Raw genomic sequence first — 22,365 nt, 5'->3', positions numbered from 1 at the left:
CCACCACCACCCCGTCTCGGCCTGCCAGCCTTGATGCATGCTGTCGTCTTTGGCAACGTGACAGCCATCATCCAGCGCATGTACGCTCGCCGCTTCCTGTACCACAGCCGCACGCGGGACCTTCACGACTACATCCGCATCCATCGTATCCCTCCACCGCTGAAGCAGCGCATGCTAGAGTACTTCCAGGCCACATGGAGTGCCAGTAATGGCATTGATACTCGTGAGGTGAGATTGAAAACCCCAGAGTCTTGGTTTATGAGGGTTCGTTAAGCAGATTTCTTCCCTGAGCAACTTCACTCTCCCCAAAGGGGACTGGATGAGAACAGCTGGTGAGAAAATAGACAATATACCTCTCAGGCGAATATATTCTCTCGCTATACTCGGCCAACCAGTTAAATCTTCCAAGGGTGGTCATGGTGGTCTCTTATGTGTTCTACCACTGGAAACAGTCAGATCTGGAAGAGTTACTTTTTTTGGATTACATTTCCCTCATTTTCCCAGCCAGCATGGCCGTAGCTTGGACATTTGGGGAATTCTAAGCCACCAAGATAACATTTCTGTGCTCTGAGAGTCGTAGGCAAAGTGGAGAAACAGGAGAGAACCTTTTCATCATTCAATGCCTTGTTTATGGAAGGCCTCTTAGAGGCCCTACTGGTGCCCACATCATATTTATATCAACAGCAAGTAAAAACCGGCATGTTTACTGAAGCATTTGGGGGCCTAGAGTGGGATAGTGGCTTGGTTTTCAGTGGGTTGGGATTGCAGGTTTTGTTCTGTTCAACATGAATTGTTTTCAAATTGTTCAGATTGTTTACCTTGTTTGAAGCATTTTACATTGTTTCAAAAATTATATCCTCGATTATACCCTAACGTGAGTTCTGCCAATACTGGGATGGGGTAGAAATAAACAAATGCATAACCAAGCCAAATCCAGAGGTAGTTCAAGGAATGGTGGTGGAGACGTTCTACCTAAGTGTTATAGAACAACCCCCTTCGTTGCCTTTGAAGATCATGGGAGAGTTGTTGGCCCAAACCAACTATCTCCCAATCTATCCTACTTTCTAGGGTTATTGAGGAGCAGTGAATCATGCTAGTAATTAGGATATGAAACCAATAACCACCGAAACTCTTCTGTCACTTTTGTCATCCATGGTAGCTCAGAGTTCCACATCTGGTTTTAGGTAAGAGGTGGGCTTTAGGTAAGAGGTGGGCAGCTTTGGGTGCTGAAGAAGAGAAGGTGTTGGACTGGAATGCCCATCATTCCTTCTCATCAGCTGTTCTCACTAGAGATGCAGGCTGGCAACATCTGGGGAGCCACCCGTTGCCCACTGCCTCCTTACCGCCTCAGTTGCAGTGTATTATGATGGAACCTGGATCCATTCCAAATTTGTCTCAACTTTTGCCATTTCTATGTTGGTCTACGGGGAAAGAGTGGCAATCTCAAGGACACTGTGAGGAGCATGGCAATACTGACGCTGCTCCTGAAATGACTGCCTTTCCTTTCTTCCGTAGTTGCTACAGAGCCTGCCAGATGAGTTGCGAGCAGACATTGCCCTGCACTTGCACAAGGACCTGCTGCAACTGCCCCTCTTTGAGGGGGCAAGTCGGGGCTGCCGGCGCTCCCTTTCACTCGGCGTTCGTACTTCCTTCTGCACGCCAGGGGAATACCTGATCCGGCAAGGGGATGCCCTCCAAGCCCTCTACCTGGTCTGCTCGGGCTCTATGGAAGTGCTGAAAGACGGCACTGTACTCGCCATCCTAGGTACAGGATCTTTACTCTGCCCCTTCCCAGTTAACAGGATGAGGGACCTTTTTCAGAGCCCAGGCCAGTGTCCATTGCTCTGTGTGCAAGCAGGGCCACCAGGCCATGTGTGCACAGAGGATCTGAATGCTCCACAGCAACGAAGCTCTTGGGCATGAGACAGTACAGTGTGGGGTGAGGGCTGGGGGTGGGGGGTAGGCTAAACTTTTTTTTCTTGACATGCAAGATGGCCACACACTGTTTAGATGGTGGATAAATGTGTGAAACCCCCCCCCCCCCATAGCAGCATTCATGTGGTATACCATAGCAGTAATATATAACTGTAACTCATGCTTTGATCTTCTCTCCATCCCACCAAAAATAAAAATAAAATCAACCTACAAATCCCACCCTACTTTCCTGTTGTCCCCCCCCCCCCCCCAATAATCTATACAGCCTTAAGCTGTATAGATACTGTATTCCACTTGTGGGCCTCTTTTCGCTGCTTTAAAAGAAAAAGAAAAAAAATCTCCAGATGTGTGGGTCACGTAGATCCAAATATTTCCATTGTGGTACCCCAATGAACCTTTGGATAAACATTTTGATGGGGGGGGGAAGATGGGTTCACAACTCTACTGTTTTCCCCACTGCCCTTTGTTCTGCTTTTCTTTCCCCCATTAGGCAAGGGAGACCTGATTGGATGCCACATCTCCTCCAGGGAGCAAGTGATCCAAGCCAATGCAGATGTGCGAGGCCTCACTTACTGTGATCTGCAATGCCTGAGCTTGCCTGGCCTTCTTGCCAGCCTGGAACTTTACCCAGAGTTTGCCAGTAAATTCCGGCGGGAACTGCCCTGTGAGCTCAGCTACAACCTGGGTGGGGGCAGCAGCTTCCCAGTGAGTATGACAGTCATGGCACAGAAAAGCACAGTAAAAAGATTGGGTGGGAAGGCTCTCCATTTAGATCACAAGGGTCATGAGCACCTCCTTCTATCACTTCTTTATTATATGTACTTCCCATTAACCAACGTCTTTGGGCAGTTTACGGAACTTGTAAATCATAAACTATAAAATACAGTTCTGTGAAAACTCAAGAGAGCAAAAAAAGAAAAAAACATTTTATAAAACAGTGGTACCCAGGTAAGGTTTCCTGCTGACAGAAGTGCTTATATGCATTGATTCCCAACCTGGGGTCTCCAGATGTTCTTGGACCAAAATTCACAGCGGGCTTCAGCACTAGTTGTGCTGGCCAGGATTTCTGGGAGTTGTAGTTCAAGAACATCTGGGGACCCCAGGTTGGAAAGCACTGCTGGAATTGGCAGCAGGGGATGGGGAGAGAAGGGTTTCCTCCATTTCTTTGTAGCCCCTTGTATGTGACCTAAGGGTGTGTTGAATAAGGAATCTTTTTCTTCTTCTGTGGGGATAGTAACAAAAATCAAAGAATATACAGTATATGACTAATAGAACCATTATTGGTTGGGAACTGGTGTCTGTGTGTCTCGTCATACCCCATCACCCTTGCGATAGAAGCTTGTCTCTTCTACTTTTCTTCCCTCTACAGGAATCGTCACCAGCAATGAGTGGCAGGGAACCCACCACTTTATTCTCTGTGGTGGGGAAGGGTGTCGCTGGCACTCTCTTCCCCCCAGATCACAGAACTCCCTATTTGCCTCCAGAGCCAGCCGAGGAATCCTCTGTTCCCCTGTGCCCTTCTTCCTTTGGAGGCCACAACCATTACCCACCACGCTCAGATGTTCCACGCCAGCCCCGCTCTGAAACCTCCTCCCATCCCACAGCGTTGCGTCTACACAGTGCTCCCTACAGTGGGCCCCCAGATCTCAGCCCCAGGTAAGGAGCCAACAGAGGAGGCGGGGAAACCATCTTCCAGAAAGGGGGAGCAGAGAGGTTGGGCAAACTGCTCTCTTCTTTACCCTCCCCCTCCCATCTCTAAACATCCTGCATCTGTTGCCCATTTTTCTTGGCTTTCCGAAGCACTGTGTTCTATGACTCAGTCATGGAAAACAGACCTGTTGATGATGTGTTTATAGATATTGCCACACAGCCGCTTTTTTTCTCGAGTCTGGACTAACTGGGCATTTGTGTGCAGTGTAGGTCAGGTTTTGCCTGCTGTTGTACAACACACTATAGTTGAAGAGCAAAAATAACATCGAGTTTTTCGGCACCATGAAGACCAACAGTTTTACCGGACATAGGCTTTTGTGGACTCTAGTCCACTCCCATCAGGTCCGTCGGACAACGTGGGCTGTAAAATGCCTTAATCTTTTAAGATGCCACTGCAGAGCTGGAAGGGACCCTATGGATCATCAAATCTAGCTTATCAAGGAGGCACAGTTAGGAATTCAACTCCCAACGTCTGACTCACTTAGCCAGAGACTTAAACCAATGGCCTATTGCTTTGCTGTTTTTCTACAGCAAGGCTACTGATGAATACCAGCTACAGACAATCACAAGTTGGGTCTGGTACCCTTAGCATCCTCCCCGTTGTTGTCAGCTTTTGTTTCTACCCTTTAGCAGTCGGGAATTGCTGTTGAGATAAACCTGAGAATACAGGCATGTCTGGTCCTCAGCTAGTAGGATTCCAGGCTGGGGGAAGGGAGCTGAGCACAGAATAGTGTATGTCTTTTCCTATTTATTCAAATTTTTTCTCCCTTCTCGTTTTCCCCTGCAGAGTTGTAGATGGCATCGAGGACGGGTCCAGTTCTGACAAACCCATTTTTAGCTTCCGCGTTGGCCCGTCGGGTCCAGACTATACCAGTCCTTCACCTGGCACAGGTATGCATTCTGCATAGCATTTTTCACTTAATAAGACCACCACACAGAGAAAAGATACGTAAGGTGATCCCAACCAATGCTTTTTTGCCAATCCAACCTGTTTTTCTGCTTACAGACAGTGGCTTGCTCACCATCCCTCCAGAGCTAACAGGTGCTGATACTATTGAGAAACTGCGGCAAGCGGTAAGGTGGTTTGTTTTTTGCAACAAGAGTGAATATATATATATATAGCGACACTAAGTGGGCTGTATCACTTTCAGTCTGCAAGTGTATGTGGGTGGGGGTGTTGCACGTTTGAAAGTTTACCACTGAAAAACTAATACTACGTATATAGAAAGTACGCAAGAGAGGCTATTCTAAAACTTTTCCTTCTGCCATTCACAGCATAGCATTCACGTGTGCAAGTCTCACTTGTTGCCTGAAATAGTATTGTAGGAAAATTCTTACAGCCCAGAATCCTGCTGTATGCATAAAGCGGCCTCCACGGTATTGAAATCGCTCAGCAGAATCGGCTCTTCACTCCTGGGGAATAGCAAGGGAGAGCTTCCCAGGGATATCTGGTTAGCTACAGTGGGAAGACAGGATACCGGCCCAGGGAAACCCTTGGTCTGCCCTGCAAGGACATGCGTTCCATTCTGGGTTTTCAAAATTTCTTTCCCCCCCCCCCACACTCCCAAAATACCTCTCTGGATGAAGAGGGAATTTTTAATCAAAATGGTTAACTTACCAAAGTCTAAAAATGTATAGGATGAAGGTCAGTTTCTTCAAGCAGCAAAGGTAAATTATTCCTTTTCATGTGAAATGTGAGGCCCCGCGTTGCCTCTCCCATTCCCACGGCACTCCCGTATGAGGCTTCCAGCAACTTGGCGGCAGCCCCATCAGGAGGAGAACATTTATGTTCAGTCCGAGGCTGAAGGGAAGAGATGTTTTGTAAACAAGGGGTCTGCATGCATGTGTGCTGATATCATGCAGCCAAAGGAGAAACAGAAGCTGCTGAGGCCACTAATGTAGTTCTCTTCTGCAATTCTAGGTGGCTGAACTCTCCGGGCAAGTTCAGCAAATGCGGGAAGGCCTCCAGTCCCTGCGCCAAGCTGTCCAGCTCTTCCTCCTCTCCCAGGGCCCGGCCCAGCCACGGGCTGACCTTCCATCCTACAGCTCCTTTCCGTGTGCAGACGCCCCTGCGAATCCACTGCTGAGCCCGCTTCGAGTAGACACTGGACTCTCCCCGACCTTCTGTTCCCATAGCGCACCGCCTGCGCCCTGTCCCAATGGAGCCTGTGGCCGGGTCCAGTGGATGTGGTCGCCACCAGCTGGCCAGAGCTCACCCTGGCCTGGAACATTCTGGACTCAAGGGCCAGGAAAGGACACTGACGAAGGGCCGGCTTCATTCACCAGTCATGGACCCAAGGGCCAGGGGACCAACACACAGCTGCCAAGCCCCAGCCAAAGAGAGGGCTGCCTCCCCCAGACTTGCTCCCCTGCAGACACAGCATGCCATACAGAAACCAAATCTTCCAGGACTCCAACTTGCGATTCTGCAAGTTTTGAGATGGTGATGATTGGCACTGGGAACAACCACGCTACAGACAGTGCCCCCTGTTGGCCAGAGGAGGAAGGGACAGGCTTATGAACCTATTTGGCATTTCTGCTAGCGGAAAGCTCAGTCTCTGGCACTGCTCTGGTCTGGAAACTTGACAAAGAGGAATCTCTTGTTTTATTGTACCAGGTGGGAGCCCATTCTGGACAACAGACCAAGAAGGGAAGGGAAAAAAACCCAAGGAAGTCCAGATACAGTGTTGTTTAAAAAAAAAGCTGTAGCAGCTGTCATAATAAGGATAGGACTGTAAAACAGCCATAGAAATTCTCTGAAGTGTGATGGAACACATAGTTTATCTGGGAAAAATCAGGGAAACAAGAGCTGCTTCAATGACCTTTGTTATCAAAAGCCCTCCTGTCTGGAATACTGTGGGGGTTAGGAAATACATGGATTTAACATGCAGATGCTTGAAATATGCAAAGTGCCCCCTAATTATAACAGTTCTTCCTTCAGGCAGCTCGTTAGGCATGGGTGGTGGCCGTGCAGTACCAGCAGACACTCCCCCCCCCACCCCGGCTTGTGCATCTAGTTATTCTGGTGGGAGAGCAGGACAGAGGTCCCCTCTGCGATACTGGGGTCATGCAATGGTGGATCTCCTTTTTATAAATTAAAAGGACATGTTTTGAACAGTGGCCTCTGGGTTTTCAAAGAAATCCTAGCCTGGAGTTTATTGTCTCTACAATGGAGCCAGGTCAAGAGAGAAAGGCTTTTGCAAGCTGTGTAAAGGGAAAGAGGGAGCAAAGACTTCCACAGTTTGGACAAGACGGCTTTTCACCGCTTTGGTCTAAATTCATTTTGAGAGCGGAGATGCAGAACTGCCTGTAGTTCCTAATAAACAGGCAATACAGATGCACAATACTAATACCCTTGCAGAAGAAGAGAAATATGTACCAATGGATATTGACCTTTGTTTCACATCCATAGTGCAAGATATAACTCCAAAACACACAGTATATTTGACAAGAGTTGAAAAGTTACCTTGTATAGAAACTGGGCACCAACACAACACTCCAGAGGAGAGGAGGCTGGTAACGATTTTAATAGCTCCCTTGACTCTTCCTGTCCCTATTTCCCCTCCCCAAATCCTCCATAGAAGAAGACAGAGTCACTCCATCTCACAATCAAGCACAGCCAGCAGAAACCATGAAGCCCCTGTCCATACAGTTCAGGGCCCTTCTGTTGGCTGCAGGGCTCCTTCCCCATGGAAGAAAAGGCCACCGAGAGGTTTCAATCCTGGCCAAGAGGAGAGGCAAAGCTAGACAAAGCCATGTTAGCAGCAGATAACATGGTGGTCCCTGCTGCAGATGGCGTGAGGCGAAGAAACACTCCATAGATCCACTGATAGATGCCTTTAGTATGATCCCGATCTCAAGGCTGGCCAATTTTGGCAGCCTCTGCCTTGATAAGCGCTATCAGATCTTGGTTGATGAGGAACACAAAGCGCAAACTAGCAATCTAGAGAAAAAGAGAGACGCCAGATTAGAAGATGGAAGAAAAAATGAGTGCTTCCAATATTATGTTCTAGTCACCTTCCTTTCTCCTTGAACCCACCTTAAAAGGCCTAACCTCTCTAACTGCTGAAGTGACCCATGATGTCAATCCAGCTAGGAAGCTCTGAAAATACCCCATGGTTCTCCAGATGCACTTTTCTGCCTATCTGCCAGCACAAGGCTCGTGTTAATGAACAAGTCTGTCCACCTCCTTCATTTAGGACATGAAGAATCTACTGCCACTGTTCAAAAATCAAAAGTAGGGGCAGCTTCCTGGAGCTTCTAGCACCAGGCAGGTCCACTACAGTACTATTCTGGACAGCAACTTCATTTTGGTGTGTGACAAAGAGTTAGGAAAACATGAGGTGACAACATGGGCATTTAGCCTGTTTGGTCTGCTGTGGAGCTGCTCTGGTTCACTTCTCAAGTTGGCAACCAGACATCTTTGTTGGAGCAAACTAGCCTGCCCTCACAGCAGCCCTACACACACCTTTCTAGGCCTTGTCAAGGGCTTCTACTTTTTTGGTGGGGGTAGGATCATTTGGTCCAATTCCAGCATGTGTGATGGCTGGGAAAAAACCAAAAGCAAGCTTTCTTCTTCGAATTTGCGAAGTGACTTAAGACCAGGGCCACTTCAGGATATTAGAAAATCAAACACTTCACTCTATGGAGGTGCAGATGAAATTAAAACAAAATGTTTTGTGTATTAGGGCAGGGCAGATGCACTGCCACTTTTTTAAAAAAAAAGACAAATTGAAAACTTCCTTCTGGAAGTGGGAGGAAATAGGAGGGGGCAATGATTTGGCTGTGAGGAGTCAAACTGTTAAGATTAAAGCAAACAAAATTCCCCTTGTTGCTCCCTCCTGTCTCCTCCCACCTCTGAGATAAAGCTTTTCATTTGTTCTTATTTTTATAAAGTGGTGCAGTGAAACTATGCCGCCCTAATACACTTTAAAACAATCACTGCATTTTCTATGCTCCTCCTAGCATCCAAGGAAGTGTTTAACTTAACCATATCCTGAGGTGGCTCTCTTCTTAAGCCACTTCATAGTATCAGCAAATTGACAGTGGACTGCTGCTGACCAAATAGTTACTTGAGGTCCACGTGCCATTTGGATGTGAGGATGAGAGTAAATGTCAATCCTCCTAGTGACCCTATTTAGCTTGCTCCAGCCTGCTCCAAATAAATTTCACATAGTTTCTAGATCAGAAAAACAAGGTCCCCACCTCACCTCAACCACAGAGTTGTTGCTGAGCTTCCATTTACTGCCACAAAGCACAGGGCGCCCGTCAACATAAATGGGACGCCGCCCTTCATTTGCTAAGAAAAAGTCACCATTGTTCTTCAACTTGATGACCCCTGTGTATGCACACACGAAGAGAGGTGAGGAGAAAGAAGACTTTCAAAGGGAAAAAAAAGAAAACACAACCACAATTGCTTCCCAGGAAGACCTCCAAAGTTGAGGCCACAGCTCACACGTGCACCTGAAGTTCTGTGTTATTCTCATTAAGTGCATAACCCCAAAGCACAAAACTCTAGTTAGTTACTTTCCAGGGCTTGGAGTTAGCTCCTCTCTCAACCCCCTAGCACAATCATCCTTCAAACCTCCCTCCTTCAGCATCACTTCAGCACCAGCAATCCACAGGCTGTGGCTCCATGGCCCATACCTTGTTTACGGGATATCTTCCAGGCTGGCCCCTCCAGTGCTAAATCCACGTCAATCTGATTGTCTTTAGTGGCTCTGCCAAGTGTGATCTGAAAAAGAAAATGAGCAAAGCCATTCGAGACAGTGTGTCAAGCGAATTGGAACTATGCTCCTAGGAAATTATTATTCAGCAATAAAAATTAATTAGGCAAATCAACACAGTACATTAAGTTGCTGAATTTGCATCCTCCATTCCAAAATGGAGAGCGATGTTGCCATTACCGGAGAAGGCACAGTTTGATGGCAGAAAGGAAGAAAAGGTTAAGTGAAGGACAGAAGAAATGTATCACTCAACTGACAAACCCATTTTGTGGGAAAAGCCTAGGATTTCTCAGGATATTTACTGTATTTTTCTCTGTATAAGACAATACTTTTTCTAAAATTTTTAGATTAAAAATTGAGGATCGTCTTATACTGTACACGGAAGTAAGGGGGGAAGGGATCAAACCTGGAGGGGAAAGCTGCTTTTTGCAACGAAAATGTAGGGGGAAAGCAGAAATCGCTTCCCCCCTGCATTTTCTTTGCATAACCTGGAGGGGGGAAGCTGTTTTCTGCAATGAAAATGTAGGGGGAAAGCAGGAGCTTCCCCCCCTCCACTTTCTTGCAAAGAAATAAATTTTGATTTAGAAAAGTGGGGGGCATTTTATACATGGGGATGTCTTATACACGGAAAAATACAGTAGTTATCAAATTCTGTTATTCTTTAAAAGCATTTGAGATGTATGTTGGGTCTATGCATTTTCTGGGGGGGGCGGAGTTTATAATCTATTGCTGGCTATTGGTGACAAGTATATTATTAACAAAACCATGGGATATATGCTTCTCGTGACATGGTCCTACGAGGGAATGTTCAGAACTGTCTGAACCTATGGAGATTAACCAAAGATTGGACTCACCTCACGGGAGCGCATGAGGTACCTCACCATCCTTCCACGTAGCACAGCCAACGTCTGGTTATCAAAGTCAGGAGAGCTCATCCCTGGGAGGAAGAAAGGAGAGACTAGATTACATGAGATTCAGGGGTCAAATCTCCACGTTCACCACCACCACCCCAAATGAAAACAAAACATAACCCCCAGGCATCACTGATGCAGTAGGTGGCTAGACATGCTCGTTTCCTCTTGGCTATTTTGAAAGAGATGGCAACGAGAGGAGAAATTTACACCAAAACTGCAGTTCCTACAGGCTTCCAAAAATGCCCCCCCCCTTTTTTTTACTCACTGGGTGGAAGCATCAAAACCCGGCACAGGAGGCAGAATGCAGCCTACACTGTGCGCACCCCTGGATCAGATGGAAAGGGCCTTTGGAAGTAGGCAGGAGTCAACTGAAACTTCTGCATGTAGCGCATGGAGGGATTGGGTAGGTTGTTAGCACCACAGAGCTCAGGAGCACATCTTGCTTTGGCCCTGTGGCTAGTCCTGAATGCTTGTCATCCTAGCTCAGGCGCTGCCACCCAAGGAGAAGCCCTGAGGGCCTTCTCTCACCTGTTATACTGTCCACCAGGACCTGCCATTTGTGTAGCTCCTGCTCCAGCTGCCGGATTTCCCGCTTCTGTCTCCGGTCTGCTACAGTTAGCTCTGCAAAGAGAATGGAAGCAAGCATGGCAAACATGTATCTGAAGGCAAAACAAAGACATGTTGGAGAAACATGCGGGCCTCCCTGGCCTGGCGTCAGGCTACTGCTGTATCCAAAACCTCTGAAAGGCACGAGGTTGGGCGAGGCAGCGACAGCCAAGGACAAACCCAGTGGTGCTAGAAGTGCAACATTCCGTAACAGCAGCGGTGGGCAAACCCAGGGGGTTTGAGAGCCATTTTTCATATGTTACACTGATTAATCGTTCTCTAATTCCAGTAATATTCACATTAGTGTATTCTTCAAAAGATTCTGATAAAATGAGTAAGATTAAGTAAGGTTTTTTAAAAAATTACAATTCTGCTGTTGCATTGAGTCAGATTCAAAACATTTTTTTTTTGTTTCTGTTATTGAGTTTTAAAGGAGTGTTTTCACCTTTAATTTTAAATGGTGGTTCTTTGCCTTTACGATCATGATAACAATGTTGACTTCTGAGAATGAGCCTCCTGGTTGCTATTTCTGGAAGTTTTATTCCAGGATGTAAACATGGAGATTGAAGACTTTTAAAAAATTTATTTAATCACGATTATTACGCCAAAGAACAAGCCTTTTATTCTAAAATAGACTCTTTCATAGCTTAATGACTATCAATTACCAAACATGGGGTGGGTGGGATTTGGAGGCTGAAAAGTGACTAGATGCTACTGCAGAACTGCGCAAGCAACACAGAAGCCACAGCTTGTAGCAGCAATTCTGTGATGCCTTTCTTCTTTAAAAAAACAATGGGGGGGGGGCCTTGGGAGATACAAAAATGATCTGCATTGGTCACATGCAGCTTTAGGGTCTCACTCTGCTCACACTGGCACTAGAGGTAATATTTGCTGTTGTCTAGCATCATTAGACAGGACTTTGGATGTAAAGGATAACCTTCTATCCTTCTGCAGCACAGAAAACTCAGCTCTGCTTTTTTTCCACAGTAGCCCAAGAGGACTGATAACTCTTACAAACAATTTTGATTTTAAAGGAGCATGATTTAATTCTATTCTATCCAGAAATAGGGTTGTTTGGAGAGGGATACTATACTCTAAAGCAGCCATTCTCAACCTTTTTTGTGGCCACAGCCGTAAACACAATATGAAACAATTATAAGCCAAATCAGGATTGTATAAGTCGCATTAAAAACTTTACAAGGTGGTGTGTAAAGAATTGTTTCCAGCCTGTGGCCTCCTTCAAATGTATCAGGTCTCCCTGCCAGGAACCATATGGACCTGGTTGAGAATGGCTGGTCTCAACCACACCGCTTAATATACACAGCTAGGCAGAAATGGGACCCTTAAAGAGAGGGCTTCTTTTTTGTGCCACACGCTGTTCCAAATCGCATCAAGAGGAAACCTACTCACCATGCTCCAACACCTCATCTCGTACATCCCTATGGGGAGAATGAGAGAGAGAGAAGAAGGTTAAGGAAACCTTAGACTGCTAACTGACCACATGCCATTATTACCAGTTTTTACCATCATCTTGCTCCATCCTGGAAAACAGAGCTTGGGGGACACATTAAGACACAGAGGCTGAATTAAGACTCTGCCATGTGCAATAAGTTAGTTATAAACCTTACTGGGCTGCTAGGAATCCATGTGGGTAACTGTGTAAGTAGGGACAGCACCTTAGCTCCCTTCCTCCCCTGTTGCAGTTGGATGACTTTTCAAAAGGAGCCACTGCATTATCTGTGACACTCTCCATACAATCAGAAATGCTGATTTTCCGTTCTCTTCTATTCAGAAGATTAACCTCTATGTATGGAAGACAACTGACAATTGTGGCGGAGGGGGCAAGAACAGAGCTTTTTCCTAGCTTGTCAATTTTTCACGCTAATGCTCAAAACTGAAGAATCAAAGATGACCAGAATATTCAAATTAGGTTCTCCCATTGGAGCATGGTAGACTTGTGAAAAATTCAATACCACTGAATCCAGACAATGGCTAAATTTCTGTTGCATTACTAGGTAGGCAGAAGGCAGATGGTGTAACATTCAGTTCCTTCTAGTTGACAATTAAAGAGTCGCTGCTGTGATTCTTGGGGACACATATGCCTGCTGGATTGGCATACACTCAAGAATCCCAGCAGGGACTCTTTCATTGCTGAATGAATGTTACACCATCTGTCTTCCACCTGTGTAAAAAATAAATAGGATTTCTACCAATAATTAGTTTGGGGATTCTGGCTTGCAAAGTCCAAACACAAACGTTTGATCTCTCAAAGAACTACTGGGTAGCCCTGGGGACCAAGTTGTTTTATTTGCATAACAGGATCATAAAAGACAGTTCTCCAGCCACTTTTAGTGTGGACAGCACTGAGCTAGATGGACCCATGGCTTGACTCATAGTAAAGCACCTCCCAGCTTTCTGTTTATTTGTTTACCCACTCTGCCCTCCTCTGCTTTCACACATCCAAGGCAAATTACAAAAAAAGAACATGGAGAGGAAATCACATCAGTGACGATAGCAGGAGTAAAAACAGTAGCAGCTAATTAAAACTGCTCTATGTCACTTTTCAAAAGCATGTTCCATGCGGCTGATGTACCCAGACCCCTCTCTAGTCCCTTTTATGATCCCCAAGCCTACTTTACTGAGCCTCCTGGAATATGGAGCAGCATTTCTTTTCTGCTGGAGTCTGGATGGTTCATGTGGCCCCAGTCCCTTCCACTTACTTCAATTTGCTATCATCGATCATGTCTTCAGCATCTGAGAAGTTGAGAACCTGGTCTCCTTTGGGCAGTGGCTGCACTAAATGGGAGCAGAGAGGGCAAAGGATCATTTCCACTTCCAGCAGAGACCTCAGCCTCAGAAACTTGGGGGGGGGGGGAAGCAAGGGCACAGAGTTTCGCCCCACCTGTCTGATCATCCAGGAGGTAATACTGCTTCATGAGCTGCCAATGCGTCTGCAGCACTTTGGCCGTGCGAGAAGGATAGAAAACCTCTGGGTGCTTGTGCAGCAGGTCTTGGAAGGTATCCAGCGTGGGCTGGCTTGTCTGCAGAACGAAATAGGGAGATGGGAGCAAAAGCAAATCGAACTCCTGCCCCAGCTTAGTTTCCATAAATAGGGCCCTACACTCAGGTTTAAATGTGGGTCTAAAGATGTCCCCAGCTACCAAAAAAACAAACAAACAAAAAAACAGAAAAAAAGCATTGGTATGAACTTAATCTGCAGTGATACAAACTTTTTAAGGACTCTTCATTGATTCCAAAGAGAGATACAGTTGTCTTACAAACCACACCAAGAGGCACAGATATATTTAGATGAAGAAGCACCTTGTACTTGTTAGGTTGTTATCAAGCAAACAAAAGGTTAGAGGAAGCAGCCTGACCCAACAGGGCCTCTCACGCAGAGAAGGCATGGTAGAAAATGAGCTATTCTGCACCCCGCCGTGATGTATTCTAAGGTCAGCAGAGCTGGGGGTTCAAGGGCCCGTCGGTGCTTCAACCAACTTACGGATCCCACTTTGCTCAGGAGCTGCTCTTCTGCTTTGCTGAAGAGCACTTTGCTCTGAATAGATGCAATGGCTTCAGGATGCAGCTGCCGCATAGCTTGGCAAGAGAGCCTGGGAGAAAAAAAGAGAGGAGGACCAAATGCCCACCCGTCAAGAAAAAAAAAAGGAGCAATAGAGAGAGTTCCACTCTTCCCAAAAGGATTCATCCAAGAGCGAAAAAAACCCCAAAACAGACCTTCTCAACAAAAAGAATAAGGATAAACAGGAAGAGGGCTACCTTTGCTTCCTTCCCCTCTAACCTCCATGATAACTCATGGTACACTAGAATTCATGGTAGTCCAGAACTTGGCAACTGCAGTGAGTCCCACTGGACCTGCCACTGGCCAGCTGGGTCCCTTTAAAAATGTGTGGGTTCCCCCCCCCACTTTTCCCCCAAAAGCAGACATTCACTTATGTACGCTACAGAAACATCCTTGCTTGAGAGGTGCATCACTACTCCTGGAGGATTCCAGGAGCAGCACTCCTCCTTCCCCGCCCCCTCCAGGGTAGAGGTTTGCAAAAACAAGAGAGGGATAGAAGCAACCCATGGGCTGTGGGGGAGCCATGCCAGTCCTCCATCAGAGCATAGACCCCCCATCTCTTTTGGTATGTATGTAGCCTTTCTCCTCCCAGGACCCTCCACATTTCAGACGGCAGGTCTCCCCAAATCAAGGGCCTTGGACTAGAGATGGGGGTATGCATATACAAAGACGACTCTCCCCGCACAGGCAGTGCTAACAAGGGTCCAACCCCCCTGGGGCCGGCCGGTCCACTCACCGATCCAAGGCAGGGGGCATGTTTTTACCAACAGCTCCGCAGCGCACAATCTGCTCGCCGCTCTTTGGCCTTGCAGCGAAGCTTGTCCTCCCACCTCCTGCCAGGAGTGGCGAGCGGATTTCGAGTTGCAGAGCCACTGGTAGAATTGCGCCGTCTGAATCGGATCGGTGAGTGGACCGTCCGGTCTCACGGGGCTGAACCCATGTTAATGCCACCTGTGCAGGGATAGTCATATTCGTATACAACTACCCCCATCTCTAGTCCTTGCCCATATCTACAGAGCATAAGTTCAGATGCTCACATGGACGGGAGAGAAAAAAAACACTTTCCATTCCTCTTTGCCATTATTTTGAAAGCAGCCATTAGTACCAACACTTCAGTCTGTGGTGGCATTTTTATCAGGACGTTTGTGGGCTATTTCAAACAAACAAGAAGATGCCCTAAATAGCTTGCCACATCTCAGAACACAAAAAGCCCTCCATTTCCAGAAAGTGTGTGAAAGTAAACCCCACTGATTGCAAAATATTTATTTCCCAAGTATCTGTTCAAATGAAATCGTTGCTGGAGCCCAATGAATGCCCATCCTTCTCCCGGATTACAGAGCAGCCTCCCAGCACCATCTGATCTGGTTCTAGTCATCTGATGAAGACTCCCCACGGCTGCTATACTGGGCAGAAAGTGCTTTCTTCTTTCCCTGCCTCTAGAAACAGGACACTCCTCCCCTCAGCCCTAAGGCGTCAGGAACTGGTTCGGTCTCCATACCTCCCAGCACCACGGCTGAATGACGGAACTTACTTGGAGATCACAGGATCGTAGAGCAACGCATACCACCTCTCCTGGATTTCCCGCAGGTTAAAGCGGCAGCTGAACTTCACCCCCAGGTGCACAGAGGTCAAGTCATTGGTCTTCACAAAGAAATTGAGAGAAAGAAAGAGAAAGAGAGAGAGAATGTGTCACGAGTTCCTTTCCAGAAAGGAGGAACTACACAATCAAGTTTGGGCAGCACTAAGAACTTGGAGCAAGTGGCACTCCTCTTTCTTAATGGACAGCCCTATCAACTTTAAGCCCTTTGAAGCCGGGTGTTTCCTACTTGGCCTACACTGGCGGCTGACCAGGAAATGCAGAACCCAAGGCACCTGTGGCTCTCATTCTACAGGCCCAGCAGAGGAGGAAGTGAATTCCATAGGGCCACAGAAAAGGGTCTCAAGGCATGGGATGTTATTAAGGAAAGATCTACAAGATCATGGGAATCTCATGGAAGTCATTCTGGGCTTTTTGAAGGAAGAGCGATACCTTATTAATTCAAACACTGCTCCTCACCTGTCAGGGATCCTGACTGAAAACAATGCAACTGCTAGTCTATATCTCTTGTCTGACCTCATCCCGTTACCTGAAGCACAGCATTGATCAGGAGGAGATCGTCGGTGGGTTTCCAGCGGCCCAAATCCTTGGTGACCTGCAAGGGCTGCTTACTCTTCTTCATCCGCTTGGTAAGACCAGGGTTTGGAGCTGGGCTTGGAGTGACAGGCGCAGAGATGGATTTGGAGACCTGAGGAGACACAGAAGTTCGCCTAGAGGAGACTGCAGTGGGACCTCCTTCAAAGATTTGCCACAGACCCATTCCATTGCAGGCTTTTAAAGAGGGACCCACTAGAGCAAAAGAAGGCCAGCCGTATCTATGGGAGGTCTGAACACCTGAAAGTCCTAAATTAACCAGTTCTTAACTGGTGGCATGTGTGAACACAGGAAGGACACAGAAATAGTGTGGATGGAACAAAAGACTTTCACGGGCTTATTTCAAATAATACTGTATGGTTTTTAAATTTATTAACTCTGTGTTTATAGCTTCTGTGGCAGTACAATTTATGTTTAGCATACACCTCTAGTAGCATAATTATAACTTTCAGCTATTAATATAATTATTTTTATTCATTTGTGCTTCCCTCCAACAATGCTAATTAAATTCTGAGGTCCTTAAAATGTACCATCAATGATAAACATAATAACAGGCAGACTGTAAACATCTAGATATGCTTTTTGTTTCTACCATGGTGGAAACCACGTCCTTTAACTGCTAGACTGATGAAATATAAAGTATGACAAGTTGAGAGCCACCGTTCCAGGCTGCCCAGCCACAGATCTGTCAGGGTAGCTCTCGTTCAGCGAGGGAGACATCACTCAACTCACCTTCTTCTTCTCACTGGAAGAGGGCTCACTGCCAGAGCAGCGCCCAGGCTCCACCCCAGTAGGGCCCTTGGCCCGGCTGGACGACTTGGCAAGACTGCTCTCTACCAGCTCATCATCAAACTTCCTCCGCTTGATGAACCTAGAAGGGCAAAGATCCACATTGCAGTACCCAGTAGCAACACGCTGCTTCTTCCAAGGCTCTCCTCACCACTCTGGCCAACAATATCAGCCCAGGGTGCCCACGCAACCCCTTAGAGGCTGAGCCTATGAAGGGATTTGTAATGTATGCCTTTTCATTTAACACAGTGTGTGAAAACAGCCTGCCATCAGATCTCAGTGGACAAATTTGGGTTTAAAAAAACAACAACACCTAGTATGACACTTACTGATACAGTCATAGTACTTTGGGTGGTTTGGTTTCGTAATTAAGACAAACTTTGACAAGCTGGCATTTTGCACCGAGTTTGCCCTTCTTATGCACACTGACTTAGCAGAGGCAGCTTGGCCATACTGCAACAATACCGTACCCGCAGTGAGAAAGGTCAAACCATAGTATTCTCATTAACAAGAAATACCCTTTTAAAATGCCACTTCTAGACCTTAAATTTAAGGAAATTACCAATGAACTTGTCTTTGGTAGGCATATCTAGATCCTGCAAAACGGATTTGTGATAAGTTCAGAGGAATGAAATGGGAAAACCCAGACATTAAATAGGGTTTGGGAGGCACCTCAGAGGACCCGTGCACCTCTAAAGAATGGAATGACACTGACAAAATTTCACACACATCTCAAATTGGTGGTGGCAAGTGGGAACCACAGGCCAAAATCAGCCAGAATATACAGACTACAATTTAAAATGGTGAGTCCTGCTTCCAACCAGTTCAATGAATGTAAAGTGTAAGGAGGAAAAGACATTTAGCATTGCCCTGGACAGCCTAAAAGAACCGTCCAAGACAAGTTTTATTTACAGCGGATTTCCACAGGCAAGCATCCCTCTGCACATGAGAGCCAAACCATACAACGACTATTTGGTCCTAGGCCCCAGAAGGGAACAATAAACAAGTATGGTGGCAAATACACAACTCAGCTGCTCCAGTCTCACTGCCAGAAATGCTTCAGATATGAGGGCCAGAATCCTGCTAGGAGAAACTGGGAATGGCAGGGTCACTGCACAAGCTGTTTCCCGTCTCTGGTGAGTGTCCTCCACAGAACTAGTTTTGTGCCTGCCTGTGCCATGGACACCCCTTGCAAGATGACCCCTCCACTTTTAGTTTCTCCAACAAGAATTCTCACCCAGCTGCCCTGGTCCCTCTCTGGGAATGCCCTCTGGACCACAAGACAAATTAAACAATATATGATTTAAAATAAAATAGGTACCTGGAAGAACTGCGCCGTTTTGGAATGGCCCCAGAAACTTGTGATGAGCTCCTTTTTTGTCCAGCCAGAGACTCTTCGTCTTCAGAGCGGCTTGCTGTACCAGACGCCATCAGCCTGAAGTCCAGCACGTCTGCCATGGAAAGAGCAACACCAGAATCAATGTCTGGCATACGTTCAAGTCCTGGTTTGATCCCAGGCTGGATTAATTTCCAACTACATAACTCATGCTGAAAGCTGCAAAGAAAAATAAACACGCATCAGTTACAGATCCTCCTACACCGAAGTACGGAGAACTTCAAAGGAATTGATTTTCAGTCACCCTCTCTACGAAAATGGGCATTTATTTTTAAACACTGACACAATTTCTAAACTCCTATATTTGCACATAATAACCTGATGGTGTATGGAGGCAGGCTGCCTTTCCTTACAGAGTTAAACAGCTGCTCCAGAGTAATGAAACCTTAATACAAATTTTAAACTGTCATGTAACGATCTTAGAACTGCAGAACTAGAAGGGACCCTGGGGACCATCAACTCCAGCCCCTGTCAAGGCAGCACAAGTAGAGAATGGAATGCTCAGACTCTTTGTTCTCCAGCCAGAGACCTCAATCACTGAGCGAGCCAACAGTTCATAAATACAGTGGTGCCTCGCTTAACGATGTTAATTGGTTCCAAAAACCCATCGCTATGGGAAAACATTGTTAAGCGAAACACCATTTCCCATAGGAATGCATTGAAAACCGGTTAATCCGTTCCAACGGGAACGGATTACCGTCCTTAAGCGAAAATCCCCACAGGAAACATCGCTAAGTGAAACAATGTTTCCCCCAACGGAAAGCCATTCAAAAGCATTGCAGCCAGCTGCAATGCTTTCGAATGGCTTTCCGATCTCTGTTTTCGCTCATTTTTAAGTGTCTTAAAATGTTTAAAACCTGTTTTAAATGCTTGGAATCGGTAGTGCACCTTGTGAAACCTAAGCAAACTTAATTTGGCTCTGTTCGTTCAACTGTCCGTTCAATGCATTTAAAGGGGAAAAACAAAAAATCACCAAAAATTAACAAAGACTCAGAACAGAGCCAAATTACGTTTGCTTAGGTTTCACAAGGTGCACTACCGATTCCAAGCATTTAAAACAGGTTTCAACCATTTTAAGACACTTAAAAATGAGCGAAAACAGAGATCGTTAAGTGAAAATCCCCCATAGAGAACATCGTTAAACGATGCGGAAAATTCCTCCAAGAAACACATCGTTAAGTGAATTCTTCGTTAAACGAAGGAATCGTTAAGCGAGGCACCACTGTACTATATAACTGAAATCAGTAACTGTCTGAGCCCAACAGCTCCAGCAGCCTCTCTAATAATATTGTGTATTTTTATATTTTTTTTCCAAAAGATGGAGGACTCTCAAGCTAGTGATGAGATGAAAGGCAAGTTAAAACCTGGGTGTCATACAGCTCCCCTTACCTTACACTACTGTGTGTTCTGCAAAAATCATTTATTCATTACATGTACACTCTGTCTTTCCTGCAAGGAGCTCAAGTCAGTGTATACCATCCTCCTGTGAGACCCGAGCTCCAGATCAAGAGGCATTGGTAGGAGTGCCGTCTCGCCCCAAGGCAACTGTGGGAACTCAGACCGCTCTGCGTCCCTTCCCTCCCAAGCTGATGCATCAAGCCGTCAACACCTCGGACTTGGAAAAGGGGATGAAAGGGTTATCTGTAGCTACTCAACTCCCACAGGATTCGGCAGGAAAAGAAGAGGGGAGGCAGGTCCTCACGGAGGCTGGAATGGGGGATATAAAAGGGGACCGGGACAGTATCCCGGATTTCCCTTCATTGCGAGGAAGCTGTTTGGTGTTTCAGGATGAGGAGAAATCACTAATTCCTGAGCATCCTCCCTCCTGCAAGGCTGTGTCTTCTATGTGCCCCTTCTCTTACCCTGCCTTGGTTCAGGTCAGGCTGCTGCAGGCATGCCTGTAATGTCACAGACACTGTGGCACCATGAGGCCGAGGCCTGGCAGTGGAGCCGGGAAGGTTTCACAGCCTAGCCACATTGCTGAAGAGGACGCTTGCTGACTGGCTCACCCGGCCACTCTGCCTGTTTCCCCATGCAAGGCTCGTGCTGGATGGAAAGATCACTGGGCAAATATGACTGGGGTGCCGGGGGGGCTGGAGGGAGTGGCTGCTGGGAAATGTTTTGAGCTGGTTGTGCTGGTTGCCAAAATTGTTCACTCTGGGTCTGCTATGGTCAATCATATTGAAAACCAGTAAATAATGTGGGTTACAAACCCCGCTCCTTTCCCCAGAATATACCATCTTTCAGATGAACCAAGGATGCTTCTGAGCTGCTTCAAGCATGAAGCTGGAGTGTATTATGATGAAAGGAGCCTATAAGGCAAACAGGTCCAGCCCCCACTTAATGCAGGAACCTGCTTCATGACAGGCCAGACTGTGTGTGCACATCTAGCCCAATATTTTCAACTCCGATGTTCTCCTGGATCTCAAATACATTAGAAGTCTTTCCTGTTAGCTGCCACGTGACCCTTATCAGTTGGCCGATGCCAAGGGTCTTCGGCATGGCAGGTATGGACTCCAGCCCCTCCCCTGGGCATTATGCGAAGCATAATCGGTCTCCTACAAAAGGGCCAAATAACTGTGTAGCAATCAGTCGCTCTGTGCCCCTAGTTGTTACCGTGCCCAAAGATTATTCTTTCTGGAAAAGTGCCAAAACCAGGTCCTTCAAGGCAGCTAGCCCACTCGCTCCTGGAGGGAACCACAAGAACTCGAAACACCTACAAAGGGCCCAGGATCCAAGTTTCTGCCTAAGTAGGTCCCTACTTGTCACAGACCAGAACTAAGAGAACAAATAAAACAGCAGCGTGGTGTAGTAGCTGGACTGGCAGCCACCGACTATGGAAAGACCGGGGCTCAAATCTCCACTTGAGCCCACCCCACCTTACTCCTCCTTCCCCAATATGAGAGAGGAAGGATGTCTAGGCCATTTATCATTTACTTACCTACTGAACAAGGTTTCTATAAGAATAAAACGGCAGGAAACCAATCAGCGAACCAGTCAAGCCATTCGAACAAGCATGAACTACGAGCGCTGAAATCAGCGCATGCGCACCAAGGTCCTCGAGGTCCCGCCCAAGCGGCATCCACCAGCGGGTGGGTCGAAATAACAAGAAACGGGCGGGCGCACGCGCACTGCTATCGCACAGCCTCGAAGCATCCTATTGCGCATGCGCTTTTAAACCCCCCCTCACGTCCCCGCCACTTTCTACACAAAAATAAAAGGCCCCCAAGCCTACTCTTATCTCTTGTTAAAGCTCTCAAAATGCCCGTAGCGTCATTTGCCTCACCGTCCCCAATCGCTACGACACCTCTTTCTTTCCAGCGTCCATCTCGGAAATGGGAGAGAATGCCGAATCACTTCCGGGAGGAGGAGGAGAAGGAATAAAGAGACGGCGAAAGCCCGCCCACTTCCTGTTTGTCACAGCGAAGCCCAAAGGAAGTCGAGAGGCCTATGGGCGTTTCTCCATAACGTATGCGTGGGGCGTCCATCTTAGTTAAGGGCACAGCATAGGTCGTTGG

The 22,365-nt window shown here is 46.8% G+C and overlaps 2 protein-coding genes across 4 annotated transcripts in view; one reads left to right on the top strand and one right to left on the bottom strand.

Moving 5' to 3' along the window:
* The window catches only part of KCNH3 (potassium voltage-gated channel subfamily H member 3), a 58,948-nt gene extending 52,188 nt beyond the window's left edge, over nt 1-6,760 (top strand). Inside the window, exons 9-15 of one of the 2 annotated variants that reach the window (XM_020783283.3) lie at nt 29-228; nt 1,516-1,765; nt 2,426-2,640; nt 3,305-3,591; nt 4,433-4,536; nt 4,652-4,719; nt 5,567-6,760. In XM_020783283.3, the coding sequence (XP_020638942.3) occupies nt 29-228; nt 1,516-1,765; nt 2,426-2,640; nt 3,305-3,591; nt 4,433-4,536; nt 4,652-4,719; nt 5,567-6,166 (1,724 nt within the window). In that variant the 3' untranslated portion in view covers nt 6,167-6,760. Of the gene's footprint in view, nt 1-28; nt 229-1,515; nt 1,766-2,425; nt 2,641-3,304; nt 3,592-4,432; nt 4,537-4,651; nt 4,720-5,566 lie in introns of those variants that run through there. The other variant, XR_012083943.2, reaches the window with a different exon arrangement.
* A 394-nt stretch (nt 6,761-7,154) lies between these two features.
* MCRS1 (microspherule protein 1) lies at nt 7,155-22,247 on the bottom strand. Of its 2 annotated transcripts, none has more exons than XM_020783297.3 (14): nt 22,134-22,247; nt 18,773-19,006; nt 17,395-17,533; nt 16,598-16,756; nt 16,003-16,112; nt 14,394-14,502; nt 13,794-13,932; nt 13,612-13,687; nt 12,302-12,330; nt 10,814-10,906; nt 10,226-10,308; nt 9,292-9,379; nt 8,856-8,983; nt 7,155-7,588 (listed from the first exon to the last, which is right to left on the bottom strand). In XM_020783297.3, the coding sequence occupies exons 2-14, from the start codon at nt 18,940-18,942 to the stop codon at nt 7,502-7,504; spliced, it is 1,410 nt and encodes a 469-aa protein (XP_020638956.1). In that variant the 5' UTR covers nt 18,943-19,006; nt 22,134-22,247; the 3' UTR covers nt 7,155-7,501. The 2 variants fall into 2 exon arrangements, with proteins under 2 accessions (XP_020638956.1, XP_020638973.1); XM_020783314.3 differs by having other exon boundaries at nt 18,773-18,902; nt 22,134-22,246.
* Between the last annotated feature and the right edge of the window lie 118 nt (nt 22,248-22,365).

Source organism: Pogona vitticeps, chromosome 2 (genome assembly GCF_051106095.1).
Source record: "Pogona vitticeps strain Pit_001003342236 chromosome 2, PviZW2.1, whole genome shotgun sequence".
NCBI lineage: Eukaryota > Metazoa > Chordata > Lepidosauria > Squamata > Agamidae > Pogona > Pogona vitticeps.
This window is presented reverse-complemented; position numbering and strand designations above follow the sequence as displayed.

What these genes read in the sequence shown, in the direction of transcription:
- MCRS1 (XM_020783297.3), bottom strand. Translation starts at nt 18,942, where the DNA reads ATGCCAGACATTGATTCTGGTGTTGCTCTTTCCATGGCAGACGTGCTG. An exon ending in TACGATCCTGTGATCTCCAA is followed by an intron (nt 14,503 to 16,002) that starts GTAAGTTCCGTC and finishes TTTTTCTCCCAG; the next exon opens with GCTCTCTTGCCAAGCTATGC. An exon ending in GAAGATATCCCGTAAACAAG is followed by an intron (nt 8,984 to 9,291) that starts GTATGGGCCATG and finishes GTGCATACACAG; the next exon opens with GGGTCATCAAGTTGAAGAAC.